This window comes from Drosophila melanogaster, chromosome 2R (assembly GCF_000001215.4).
Source record: "Drosophila melanogaster chromosome 2R".
NCBI lineage: Eukaryota > Metazoa > Arthropoda > Insecta > Diptera > Drosophilidae > Drosophila > Drosophila melanogaster.
The window spans coordinates 8,240,390-8,252,706 of NT_033778.4; the positions used below are offsets into that span (position 1 = coordinate 8,240,390).

At 40.7% G+C, this 12,317-nt stretch overlaps 1 protein-coding gene and 3 long non-coding RNA genes across 4 annotated transcripts; 1 reads left to right on the top strand and 3 right to left on the bottom strand.

Moving 5' to 3' along the window:
- Positions 1-1,206: 1,206 nt before the first annotated feature.
- On the bottom strand, positions 1,207-1,628 carry lncRNA:CR44276 (long non-coding RNA:CR44276). The gene has a single exon (NR_124463.1). It is a non-coding gene; the product is annotated as a long non-coding RNA:CR44276 (long non-coding RNA).
- A 378-nt stretch (positions 1,629-2,006) lies between these two features.
- Positions 2,007-3,111, bottom strand: lncRNA:CR44445 (long non-coding RNA:CR44445). Its single transcript, NR_124464.1, has one exon. It is a non-coding gene; the product is annotated as a long non-coding RNA:CR44445 (long non-coding RNA).
- A 2,294-nt stretch (positions 3,112-5,405) lies between these two features.
- Positions 5,406-5,906, top strand: lncRNA:CR44446 (long non-coding RNA:CR44446). Its single transcript, NR_124465.1, has one exon. It is a non-coding gene; the product is annotated as a long non-coding RNA:CR44446 (long non-coding RNA).
- Positions 5,907-8,706: 2,800 nt separating this feature from the next.
- Positions 8,707-9,206, bottom strand: CG44439 (uncharacterized protein). Its single transcript, NM_001299261.1, has one exon. It carries the CDS (start codon positions 8,941-8,943, stop codon positions 8,809-8,811), a length of 135 nt encoding a protein of 44 aa, NP_001286190.1. The 5' UTR covers positions 8,944-9,206; the 3' UTR covers positions 8,707-8,808.
- Between the last annotated feature and the right edge of the window lie 3,111 nt (positions 9,207-12,317).

A 12,317-nucleotide genomic window follows, 5' to 3' on the forward strand; every position in this document is an offset into this window, starting at 1 on the left:
TCCGCTTGGCACACGTCTGGGTATGATAGGCATGACGATGGATATGGCGATTTGGATATGACGATTACATTCTCAATATCTTAGTTAACCATGAGCTAATGGATGAGTCATTCCGCAGGAGCATTGACTGGGAACGTGGCTCGAGTCAAGCGGATAGGTAAATCACTCGCCGCAAACAATTAAAAGTGTTTACCTCTCACACTGCTATGTATGTATGTATGTATGTGTGATGCTTATTGGACCAGTGAAAACTAACGCGAACCGTTGGTGCCACCTAAAAGTATCATGCTTTTCGTTTCCTAAGAAATACCCTTTATGCAGTTCTTGCCCATATGTGCGACTCAAGCAATTACGAAAAGCCTGACACTCCCTATAAGTCAGTACATGTACATATACAATCTTTCGCCTTATGCGGCCACAATTTAGGTCAGAATAATAGATATTCATCGCAGTTGGTAGCAATGAGCTTTATTTTGCAAAAATCAAGATAATATCAGATAAGATAAGCTGACTTGCGTGATGTACATATGTATGTACATAAATATTGGATCAGTTTAGTCATATCGCAATACCATTTCTTCTAGGAAGTACATGATCTCGTTTGTCTGATAGCTAACCAGATGTTATCAAGACTAACTACTAGTTTCTTGGCCGATATTGTTTCCACATGAAATTACTGCATTTTTGCTGGTTCTCCCCACTTGAAATTGCTTTCTAAATGCCCCAGACACCAGCTTTATTGAGAGACATGTGTGCATGGATATTTAATTTATGCACAAAAATTAATCCATAACCCAATTGGAAGGCACTCAATTAGAGCCGTATAAAGCGTAAAATGAAAATCCATTGGTGAAAGACGTACAAGAAATATGGAGCGAGAGTGGGTAGAGCGTCGGTGGGTGGTGGGTTGCAGGAGGGGTGGCAATCAAGATATAGATATGCCTGTGTGCGTGTGTGTGTCTGTATGTAAGTCAACAACGTTGACGCAGCACTTAACTCAACTCGAAGCAATTGGCTTTGGCGATCAATGAACGCAACACCAAAGAAGAAGAAGCGGCGTGCACTGAACAAAATCTATATGAAATATCTCAATATTCTGAAATTTTGTTTATTTTTTATAATTTCTTAGATAAAAATAAATTTTACTTTAAAAAAAAAAGAATGTATTTTCTTGATCATTCTTGTGTGATATTTTTATTATATACTCAAATACAAATACTTAATACTTATTTTAATCCTTTAAAAGCTCATACCCCTGTTCTTTCTAGTGTAATAAAGTGGAGTTCGTTTCGCTGCTGTGTTGTTTTTAGGACGATGACTCAAGTACATAGCAGAGGGTGTCGGTTGGGAAGGGGGTGAGGGGGTAGGTGTGTATGTGTGTGTGTTTGTGTGTGCGGGGAGAATGAGTGCACAACAGCCCGTTTGTTTTCGCTTGTGGGTGAACTTCATGTGGCGTCCATCTAATGAGAGTGTGTGCGTGCGTAAAAGGAACACCCTGTTACGGCGTTTGCCGCGCTTGTGGACGGCATTCCTGCACGTCAAACGCAAAAACGACCGATCCCAACCAACGCAAGTCAAACGCTTAAGATCAAAAACAAATGTTGACCGTTTCTAACGAGCCGGCACATTGTAGACAGAGAGAGTAGAACATAGAAAAATTGAGCCCTCTTCTCTCCCACACACACCCACATCAGTCTGACACACTTACGCGTACGTGACTGCCAGAGAGAACAGCAGAGTTGCGCATGCGCATTACTCTTAGTTTCACGGTGATCGAGGGTATGAGCAGTTTCTGTTTGTTTTGATTCTTTTTCTATATTTCGATATTTTAACATGGTTTTTATTGAATTTATTCATTGGGTTTGAAAAAGCACAAACTTTTACATATACATAGGTGCACACCCAGCATATATCAACATAAGAGGATCTTTAAAATATTTTTAAGCATGTGTATATGTGTACATTTTTAACATTCATTGAATTATAGGGTAACAAATCTCTTCAACCAAGCGTTTAAATCCATTTTTATTTGAGATTTCCGTTTTACAGCTTTAAATTGTCTCCATACGAGTTCCTCCATGTCAAATGGCAATGGGAAGTGATTTTAATAGACTGGTTGGTTCATTGGTTTGATTGTTTGTTTGGTTTTCTTACATTTCCCATTCCAATCCCCCATTCGCCCCCCATTCGCATCGACTCAATGTCACAGTGATAAGGGCGCCTCCTTCGGTTTGTTTCCTTTGCTTTATGATTGCTCCTATACATACAATATTCTCTTGTTTACAATGCAAATAAATTGAGATCGTGCGGGCAGCGATCGAGACGTTCTATCAGCTTTATGCAACACTTGTGGGAAAGCAACTGCGAGGCGTTGATAAAACCGCTGGGTCCATAAATTATCCGGCGCGACTAGATAAACAAACACTTGTTGGAACTGACACATATTTGTTTGGGTGTCTTGAATACACTCATTCCGTTCAGTTCAACCAATGTCCAGAGGTCAGTTAACATTTTAATTTAGGAGTCAAAGCATCGAGAAGAAGACTAAAATATTTTAGGGAAGTTATTTAAAAAAAGATAAATTACCTAATGTATAGAGATAGTGAAAGTGATTGGTAAGAGCATCAGATGAAGGACCTGAGAGTGGACAAAGTCCGCCCGTCTGCGTGTGGTCCTCTATCCTGCCCGCAATCGGAAGTGATTGTGCTTCACATCCGTTTGTCTCTAGTTCGATCCCATAGCGGTAAAATTTAATTCACCGTCTTTCTTCATCTACTTCCTCACCCGCAATCCGTGTGCCTTTCTTAGTTCGTCCTTTCATTGTCCTTTTTTTTTGATTTCCGCTACGCTTGCGCGTGAAGCGTGCACAACATCCGCTCTCTACTTCCCTTTGCTTTCCGCAAATCTTTCGTTCGCTTTTGTTGTGCATTTTACAGTTGGAATATTCCGATTCCGATTGCCGACATCCTGGGAATCGCAGCGATGCACAGGTGATCCCGCTATCTGCCAATTCATTTGCGAAGGTGTGAAAATATCTTTCGGATTCAGATAGTTTTAAGGGTGGATTTTGTGCCATTGTTGGTATTGTTCTGTTTCCGATTGTGGGAAGAACTGGAATTCTTAAGTTTCTAATTGAGTTGTTTATGCGAAACTGATCAAATAATTCATATATCATTTACCCTCTTATTAATAGAGATGTGAATAATTCAAGGAATTTAATTGCAACAGAATTTCAATAAGACAAGCATAATTTTCGATTCCAATTGCATGCGGCACATTTAGAGGTGGGGTTCTCCACCTAATGTACAGATTTTTGCACTTTTTCTTCACTTTCGGACAGCCATTTATCCCACAATCTGTCAGGCCACTTGACACATGGTCTCAAGAACACTAACCGCACAATTATGGCTCTTAAATGCTGCCAACAAAAGGACACAAGAGGAAAAAATCAAAACTGAAAGGGCTATTTCGGGTATAATTTCATGTAATTGGGGACAGTTGGCGACGAACAGATTTGTGGTCTTCCATCCTGACCCTGGGAACAGATTTCCCTGGCCATTGACAGTTGCCCCGGTCGGTTATGCAAACCCAATTTCGGTCACTAACATTTCCAGTGGTCGCAGGGGCGTTGCGGTGGGCATGGCGTCTGTTCACATTGTGGCAGTTCGTCAAGTGACCTGAAAGTAGGTTAGCTTGATGGGATGCTGATGCTTTTGCCGAGCTTCCGAGGAGGGTGCAGTGGTGCCCCCAAGGGGGCTTTTAAAAGCTGATGCAGTGAAATGTTGCTTTAAGCAGGATATACATACATTTTATATAAATATGTAAGATGATTCCTCTTAGTATACAGATAAAGTATGAAATGTATATATACTTATATTAAAACGAATCATTTATTCTTGCTCACCTTGTGCATTTGTGCATTATTAGACATTTTTGTCATACTTTGTTGTTTGTATAATTTTATCAGAACTTAGAGTGAGTCAACCACCTTGCTTGCATATGAAAAACTGTGAGTACATTTGTTGCACATTTTACACGTTTATAAAGGCCACCTAAGAATAAATAATATGGTTTATATCGAGTTTGAATCATTCAATTCCGCTTGTATTACCAATCCTGACAGCTTGTCCGATTTTTTAAAAATCTGGCACTTAAAAGTTTGACATGACTGTATATAGGATCCCCCTGTCGGACGACCCTGTCACTGCTGGTCGGCCTTTTGTGATGCATCTTGGCTTGTGCCACCCTTTCGTTTTGTGTACTGGCCTGCTCCATTGAATGTCTCTGCATGCTGAGTACTGTTCATCCTCTGTGGATGTCGGTCGGATTGTCGGTGCCCCGTCCCCAGAATCCCCTGTCCAAAGAACCCCCTCAAACGCATCAGCATCCATTCAATGCGAGTCTGTGCTCATAATTGATGTTCAAATAGCTGGTGAATGGTGATGCAAGCGCTGCTGCGGCAGAGACACTTGCCACAGATTTGTATTGTGCTGCTCTCGATTGTGACACGTTGGGACTGCGGCATTATTATTATTATTGTTATTTATGCTGCAAATCGGGCAGATGATGGTTTTGTGTAGCCACATTAAATTGATTTAATTAGACTAAATTAGACAGCGGAAATGAGAGGAGTGGGCGACTTTTTGAAACGCGGCACACGTGCCAGGAAGCTATCATCTGCCGAAGAGTAATGAGGAAAATACGTTACTTTCTGCAATGTTCGAAGAAGCAAAGGATCCCGCACAAAAGACGGTCCCCTCTTCGCCGGCAGGATCCTCCTTGAGCGCTGCAAGGAGCTCTCTCTCTTCGGGGTTGCAGTTGCACATTGAGCTGCAGCGTCGTCCTGTTTGAGTAATTGTTATCGGTGATCCTGAAACGAACGTTACTTTGAGCCCTAGGCCCGGTGTTCTTTTCCTGGCACGCGCCAAAGTCTCCCCCACTCCGTTCTGCTTCGAACAGCTGCTCTTCCTTTTTTACCGAGTCCTGCAGGACATTTTATAGTAATTGAAGTGCCAGTCCCGATTCTTTTTTTTAGCTGATCCGCCGAATCTGTGAGAAAGGTAGCACTGCTACGACTCAAATCTGACAGAATGTGTCACTATGTTTTTTGGAATATTTCAGATCTTCTTTACAACCAACTAAATTATATTTTTGAAGGGTCACTAATAACTGTCAATACAAAAGCTGACACTTGGGCTAACACATTTTTGGCTGCTGTAAAAAATTATATCTCACAACATAATTGGAAAATGATCTTAAAACAAAATAAATTTAAATTGTACTTTCTATTGATAGACTAGTTACAGTTAATTTCACTACTAAATCTTTACCTTTGCTGCCCTGAATATTATATATTGAATTATAACTAAAACTCATAATCAGTTCATAAAACCTCTTTATGGTTTAATAGATGGTAGATTACTAGATTACTAATACTTGATAGTAAATATAATATAAATGTATAGTAAATATGTAATATAGCAGTAGATAGAACACAGATAATTTCATAATTCCAGATTGGTGTAGCACTCATTTATTTCTGATCAAAACTCGTTCTGTTAAGAGCTACACAGACTCAAATACTCTAGCTGACTCAGATGTGGTGGCACTCCACTCAAGGAACAACTCAATGCCGAACTCAACTCACATCCTTGCTAAGGATACAGGGCGTGAAATGTCTCAGCCTCGGAATTCCGGCGAACACAGCGGCAGAGCAAAGTTCTCTAACCATTTTCATGGTTGCCAGCAAATTATCTATTCGGGGTTTTCTGGACTCGAGGTTTAGGGCGAAAACCGAGCATCGCTGACCACAGCAAGTGTCGCCGTTGGCCAAAGGACACTCCCCGGAAGAGAAAGAGAAGCAAAAGGACGATGAGGAGGAGGAGGAGAAAAGCGGGATCCTTGGCCACTCATAAACGCATTATGCATGCCACCTTGGGGGGTGCACGGTTCACAATTTTGCAGTTTTCGTGGTGAATGTGCAAAAGTGTCTATAAAACCATAACGCGTTTTCCCGGAAAAGCGGGCAAAATCAGGTAACGCCCTCGACTGACTCTGGCTGGGCCAGTGTTTTGACAATCTCTCTTTCTTTGAGGGATTTTTGTAGGTGGGCCATAAAGCGATTATGATTGGGAAAATTCGTTTTTTCGCCTTTTGGGAGGAAAGTAAAATGTAATTAGGGGCATTGTTAGAACGACTTCGTTCTACATAAGTAAACTATTAATTTAACATATCGCTCAGCCAGAACGAATCGAAGCCTGTTTGCCAGAGGTCAGAAACGGAAGGGATCGCCCGGATCGCATGGATAGCCCGGATAGCATGGATCGCCTGGATCGCATGGCAACTCGTGACCAGGTGTGCGCCAAGTCGTGTGACGACATCGCAGCACACAACCCATATATCTGCGCAGACCTTTTTATGCATATGCTATAGACCCAACTCCACCCCGTCGCCTTTAGAAAATCTCCTTAAAAAACGAGCAAAAGTTTGCTGAGCATGCGCAGTTTAGAAGTCTCCACCCCTTGGTGGTAACTTGGCTTTGTCTCGATAAATCTTTTGCGAAATGTACAATCAGGGGGTTGGTTGGAAAACCGAGCCGACGAAGAAAGGGGGTTCGGGCAGGGGCAGGAGGTTGCCAGGGGTCGCTGAGGCGCAACGACCTTTCCGCGTTCCGGGGGTTTTCTTTGCTTTTGCAGCTGTTGTTTTTGCTTGAACGAAAGATTTTCGTCAAGACACCCCGAAACAAAAAAACAGTCTTGGTTGTGTGCAACGCGTGTGAAAGTTCTGCAGTTCCTTAGTTCCGCACTGGATCCGTATTCCTGGCCACGCTTCAGCCATTTTGTTCAGTATTCTCCGGCTTTTTGGGCAGCCTATTCCCGATCTGGCTGCGGCGCACAAGAAACCCGTCCTTGGGTGGGGGGAATGTGGCAGAAGCGTGTGCTCCGGGATCTAGGGGAGAAAACTGGCCCTCAGGATCTCACGTTGTGGCAACAAAAGAAGTTCGCCAAGGAAATTACAGTTCCTGTGAAGAGAGCTAAATGTCGTAAATTTTGGATTCATTCTAAAACAGCAGGCAACAAAAAATCCCCATTTATTTTGGCATAAACTCGTATTGAGGGGAAAACAAGATTGCGCAACAAAAGGAATCTCCCATGGGTTTGTGGCAAATCACCCGTGATGAATTATGTTTTAAAGTATTTTATTTGCTTCATTAGAATTGTTTTTCATTTGAGAAAATATATAGATTTTTGGTTAATTTCTTAAACTTGGATCAACAAATTATGGATTAATCAGATATATTAAAGTTCTTGGAACTAAATAGCATAAATCAAAACAGATTTTAAATTTCAGAGATACAATTCTGCGACGGGAGTCTGCAGTGCACATCATCACTTCTTTATTTATGTTCAGTCAAATTCGTAATTTTTTTTTTTCCTTTTCCCATTTCCTAGTAACTAGAAGCTCAGTTGCTCTTCATTTCGTTTGAATATCAATTTTGTTTGTTGAAAAAATTATACTGGCTGCCAAGTTCGATAAAATTACAGTCTTCTTATCCAGACAGACCTTGGGCTGTTCTAGTTCTCGGTTTGTTCATTAATGTCTCTGAGCACTTACGGCTAAATTGTCGGCCAAGTCAATGTAAACAAATACGCGACCTTGATGGGCGCGCTAATGGCTTTATATGGCACTCCCATTCGCACTGTGCGTGTGCATAATGTGCGATGCAGTGTCCTCGACTCAAGGCTACAGTTTATGATTTGGCGAATTTCCAGCGAGGGAGTTCCGTGTAAGGGCTCGAAAGGATGAGATGCGCAAAGTTGACGGCAGAACTGCTTGCGAGGAAGGACTGTGGGTCAAAAGGATGCAAGAAAGGATAACTTTATGGGCCGCTCATAAAGACCGTTTGAGCATTGGACAATATGAGCAATGGGTGATTATTTGTTTTGGTCACAATAAAGACGGCGGGTGGCAAGGATAATGCAAGGATATCCTTCTGCATCCTCAAGCCATTAGCACGACGATTAGCGGCTTGTACAACGGGATGGTCTATTCGGCGGATGGAAGGGCTGAGTGAAACTTCCAGGAATCGAAGGAACCTTTTACCGATTCTCCCTGCATTTTTTAGTTTTGCGTAAAAAATTCAGCTAGATTTGCGTAAAAAGCGCTTGTCAACGGTTTGAAGAGTCAGTTCGAATTCCAGGGATTAAAAAGGGCTTTGTTTTGGTTAGAAGGTAGTTTTATGTTAGCCAATAGTTTCGAGGAATCCTTTACATAATGTTTGCATGCTTGACATAAAAAGTGTGTTTATATTTGCGTAAAAATAGTTGAATTCCTGCTAGGAAAGTAGAAACTGGGAAACTAGAAAAAGGCTTTGTCTGGTTATGCGGCAATGTTATGTAAGCTTGTTGGGCCATTCTTACTTATTTAATAGAAAATTCTTGGGAAAAGGCTTGCTGTGTTTTCACGATAAAATTTATTTGAGTGACAGCAGCAATCATAAATAATCTGCCGATAAGCTGAATACATATTTTATCAAAATATTTGAGAGAAAATAAACAGTTGATAGTTGTAAATCTCGCCCAAAAAAAAACTCAGGGCGAACCCACTAACTAATTTTCCCAGCCCCTGTTTCATCCCCAAATCGTCAGGACAAAAAGGATAACAAAACAATAAAAAATTGAGAAATTTCTCAGCGCAAAATCTAAAGGATCAGCAAGGATTCTCCTGTGCTACACTAATCGTTTATTATGATCAACGAGCTGAATCAATAAAAACGAAACGAAAACGAAGCGCCTACTTCAGGACTTGTCATCGTCCTGTTCTCATTCTGGTTCCCATTCGGTTCGCATTCTCGCTCCCATGGCAACCTGTTTCACAGGGTTGGATGTCCTTTTGTGTGTGCGTTGGAGTGTTACCGTTGCTGGCCGTGAGAATTGAATGCATTCAGGGAGGGGCTCGCCCGCAGGAGTAACAGGTTCAGATCCTGGCCCTGCTGCACAGGTATGCAAAAGTCAAATTTGTTTGCTATGGGAATTTGTAGGTGTCTGGCTTGGGAAAGTCTTTTTGAGTGCGAGTGTATGTTGTGTTGTGTTGTGCGGTGGGAATTCGCTTAGCTCCCTTTGTTTGGTGTAAATTTGATGAATACTCTGCGTCTTGTCAGCGGTGATGGGATGAGAGATCGGGACGAGTTAAGGAACTCTTTAGAAGTTCCCAAGGAATGCTTTCTAGACTAGCAAATGGTGGTGTATTATATTTAGACACAAATACTTTTCATTTGGATTTTGATATCAAAGCTTCTAAGCAAGTAAATGCAAAGTTAAATTAATTGTGGATATTATAATTACTGCAATAAAATGCCTACTTTAATAAATGCACACGTTGTTTCTTTATGTTACTTAATTGTTAAAATCAAATAATTAAAAAGTATATAAAATGATGTTACCATTAACTTAAGTTTATAATAAATCCCGCCATTGGTTAACTACTATGTAGTGAACGGTAGGCGGGATATTTAAGTTTGAATGTTTTTCCCTAGCCACTTTAAGAACGCAAAAATTCTAATTTAATTTCTTTCAACAGCCAAATGTTTCGGCCTTCTGCTAATTTCCTGTGCCCGCCCCAGGGCGACGTTTTGAGACATTTCTCACAAATTTCGTGCACTTCCTTCCGGTGAGCGGAAGAAAAGGAGCGCATAGGGGCGAGCAGCACGCAGAAAGGATATTCTTCGGCCAGACAATAAATAGAAATCTAAATTGCAAAATATGGGCCACGGCCTGTGGGAACCAATTTGATGAGGGCCCACCCTCGCACACTCGCATCGATAAGATCATCGGCCAAAGGAGGTGCTGAGAAAATCTCGTTTGTTGTGGCAGGGCAGAGGGTTCCTTTGTTCGCCTGGGAGAAACATTTGCTTGTTTGTGCTCGAAACAGGTTAACAGGTATTTAGCCCAGAGATCAGTCAGGATTAGGGCGATGGATGATGGGATGCGATAGCTGGAGTGGGTGGTCAGCTATCGTTTTGGAATCCGTGGGCCAGCGAATGGGGCATGTTCGCTGTCCCATAAATCGCAGAACGCATGTAATGGTTCGGATTTCATTTGCATTTCAGTACCAGCAATTAGGCTAAGTAGTCCGGGAAAAGGGATAATGAAAAAATGGGAAACAAGACGAACTAATGAAATAAAATGAAATGGTAATTTGATACGCGCACACTTATGGAGTGCGTTTCTCAAGGACGCGCAGGTAGTCCTGCGGACATGAGAGTCCTTTGTCGGGACTCACATTGGCGCATCGAATGGCAATGCAAGCAAACAAATCCTTGGCCCCGAAGATCGATCGTTGTTCTTGGGGAGCGTTAATTAGATTTGCACCGTGCGGTCCTGATCAAAGGATCAGTGGTCAGTGAACACTCTGGAAAATCTCAGATACATACACACACACCTGTGGGAAAGGACCCCACGCAGCCAGGACTACATGCACTTGCTCATATCTCTCTCTCCGCAGGACGTTCCATTGACTGACCTTTCCTCTTTCATTTAATTTCCATTGTTATTTGCAGTTCCTTTTATTAATTTGAAGTGCCCGCACTTCATGCAACTGTTGCGCTTGGCTTCATTTCTTCCTTCCGGAATGATGGTTGCTCGTCCTTTTTTGGCTCCTTTTCTGCTTGCCAGGCACTTCCTGTGGGTCACTTGGAACCCTGTGGCCAAAACAATCTATTGTTAATTAATTGTGCTGGTCAAGCAGGACGCCTGGGAAGAGGAAGTGCCCTGGATGCCAGGTAATCATTAAAGGGGTGGAGGATATTAATGTGCTGGTTTTATACATGCACCACATGTATAAGGAAGTGTATTAAAATTTAAGTCGTTTTCGCTTAACCAAATGGGTGTTCTTAAGAACGCAGACCTGAAATAGAATATAGAAATATTGACTTGCAATCACAAGCAACTTTATACTTTGATTTACATACTTGTGAAATGTTTTTGAGATGAGTGGGGGTACATCAGTCATTTTCTCTGTTCTACGGTAATTTGGTTAGAGCTCAAAGAGCTAATTTGTATTGACGAAATAAAAAACTTGCATGCTTTTTATAGTATCGGACATCAATTTATCACACAAGTTTAGCCTTAGTATTAGGATCCTAGGTGAAATGCACAATTATTTAATATTTATTTTTCCTACAAAAAATTCGAACCTTTTACTTACTGCAGTAGTTTGCATTGGGTAAGGAAATTTTGAAAATACATCTTACAGACAGTTTACCGTTCTGATAGCGCCATCTATCTATCACGGACAGTACTTGCCTTCTACACTCGTTGCATAGACTGCACTAAAGCGTCATCTATACGTTGTCTTATTAACCTAGTAACCTCGTAGTACTGCAGCTCACCGCTAGAGAGTGCTATACTACAGATACCAAATTTAAAAAAGAATAAATAATAAAAGGGAAAATAAAATGTTATATACTTGGTTTCACATTAGCGTTTTAATTTTCTCACAATCTTAAATAAACCAAAAATTGTCATATTTATAGTCATATATTAATTGATGTTGATGATGTTATCCTTAAATAAATTAAAAATTGTATATAATAAATAATAAATAAATAAAAATAAATATATATATTTATTGTAGCAAATAATACCGAAGTGATAAAAAGCTGCATTTAAACATTTAAAAAATCAAATTCTAATGGTTTTAAAGTACATCCTTAAGTTAGTTAGTTAGTTTTTGATTGATATTGATGGTGTTTTGAGGCTCGTATTTTGTGAATAATATACATTGTTTTTAATTTCAGATTCAAAATTTTTGTAATATAGAAGTGCAGAAAGGAAGAAAAGAGGCGAATCCGGTAGGCGTGGGTAATGTGCAAAATAAATGTACCCTTATCACTGCACAGGTATAAACAAATACACTAGAATATTCTAGATTCTAGAGTTATTATAAAGTCATTGGTATAAATCATGAAAAGATATCATGTAAAATAAGTATTGGGATGACTTATTCCATAAATAAATTAAATAAATAAATAAATATATTAAATAAATTAAATAAAATTAATAAATTAAAGTTTAACAGTTTCCGCTCTTGTCCGGGGCTTTTATGTAATTTAAGTGGACTTAGTATACGCTCCTATAAATTTCATACTTCAAATGGTCACATATTTTCATCCCCCCCCCATCCCGCTGGCCCACCCTTTCGAGGGTGCAGCAGACCTCCACTCGCATGTGTCATCATCCCACTGCGCAAAAAGAAGTCCTACAACTGTCGCTTTTCCGGAGACCCCCATGGTGCCCACACCTCGTGGTCCTCGATCT